A 1,374-nucleotide genomic window follows, 5' to 3' on the forward strand; every position below is an offset into this window, starting at 1 on the left:
TAGTATATATATATATATATTATATATATATATATACTATGTATAATATATATAGAATATATATATATATATATGTGTGTGTGTGTGTGTGTGTGTGTGTGTGTGTGTTTGGATTTGTGTGGACGAAGTGTTTAAGACACATCAAATTTCAAAATGAAGATCAATCGGCATCTAACTGTAAATAATCAGTCGCATACCTCGTCTCCTCTCCCAGGAACTCTCCAGCCTGGCTAGCATGCACACTTAGTTTGAAAACCGCGTCACCAATAAAGTTATATACTGTGTCGATGGATCGTTTCGCGTCCGCCCCAATCTCGAATTCCAGCTCTTTCACGACAATTTTGGAGTCCCTCGCCTGTAAATACGGACAAAATGGAAATGTCCGATTAATATTCAATTCAGAAAAACGTTATCGTTTGCTGCCAATCAATCCATTGAAGCTCTATGAAGTACAGCAGTATATGGCACCCAGACAGGGAGGCCATGCCCTGTATTCTGTGGCAGAATACCTCTTTACTTTTATAAAAAGCAGAACCAATGTGAGGGTTGTATCTCACACATGTGGTACAAACCCACTGGAATCAACTTGACCACAATTTATACAAAAAAATTCAAATGGGTCGAACACTCACCTTCAAACAGGTTCGCCACATATCGTCTCTGCTAGTGATTTTAAATTCGTGTTTTCTGGGCACTTTCTCCGTTGTGTCTTGCAATTTTAATTTCAGTCGGAACACCAACTGACCGTCATTGACACCACCATCGTCTTGAATTTTATATTCGATATGAGGCAATTTCTTGATGAAGTCATCGAAAGATCCATTTATTGACGCCTCCAGCGCGTCATTATCCTCATAGCCTAGGTCTGTGAGCACCATATTCAGTGCGATCTGACAGTGAACGAAAGCCGTCATTAACACTTGAACAACAAAATAAATTCAAAACCAAGTTTTGCCCACATTGATCGGACACGACTCGCACATATCACGTCAACTCGCCCGATGATAACTGACGCACAACGTTAGCTTCTAACGCTCTCTCTCGAAATCAAGACTTACAATAATATAAATAGTATGCGGTATATATATATGCAAATGAGTACATGAATATATGAATATATATATATATACATGAATATGAGTAAAGGAATAATATATATATATATATATATACATAATCACTTGTACATATATAGTATATTTGCGTGCGCGTGTGCCGGTGAGCGTGAGTGCGAGTATGTATGTGAGTGAGTGAGTAGGTGTGTGTATACATAATATAGATCTATATTTATAATATATATATATATATATATATGCGGGTTTGTGGCTGCGAGTGTGAGTACATACACAGTTGATGTAGGCATACATTATGTCC

General features: G+C 37.6%; 1 protein-coding gene across 1 annotated transcript; it reads right to left on the reverse strand.

The window, feature by feature from the left end:
- Positions 1-632: 632 nt before the first annotated feature.
- SARC_15440 (hypothetical protein) lies at positions 633-878 on the reverse strand (the record flags this gene model as incomplete). The annotated part of the gene is made up of 1 exon (XM_014290438.1): positions 633-878. A coding segment is annotated over one exon (246 nt), but the record flags the coding sequence as incomplete, so codon positions are not given.
- Positions 879-1,374: the final 496 nt, after the last annotated feature.

Source organism: Sphaeroforma arctica, assembly GCF_001186125.1.
Source record: "Sphaeroforma arctica JP610 unplaced genomic scaffold supercont1.6122, whole genome shotgun sequence".
NCBI lineage: Eukaryota > Ichthyosporea > Ichthyophonida > Sphaeroforma > Sphaeroforma arctica.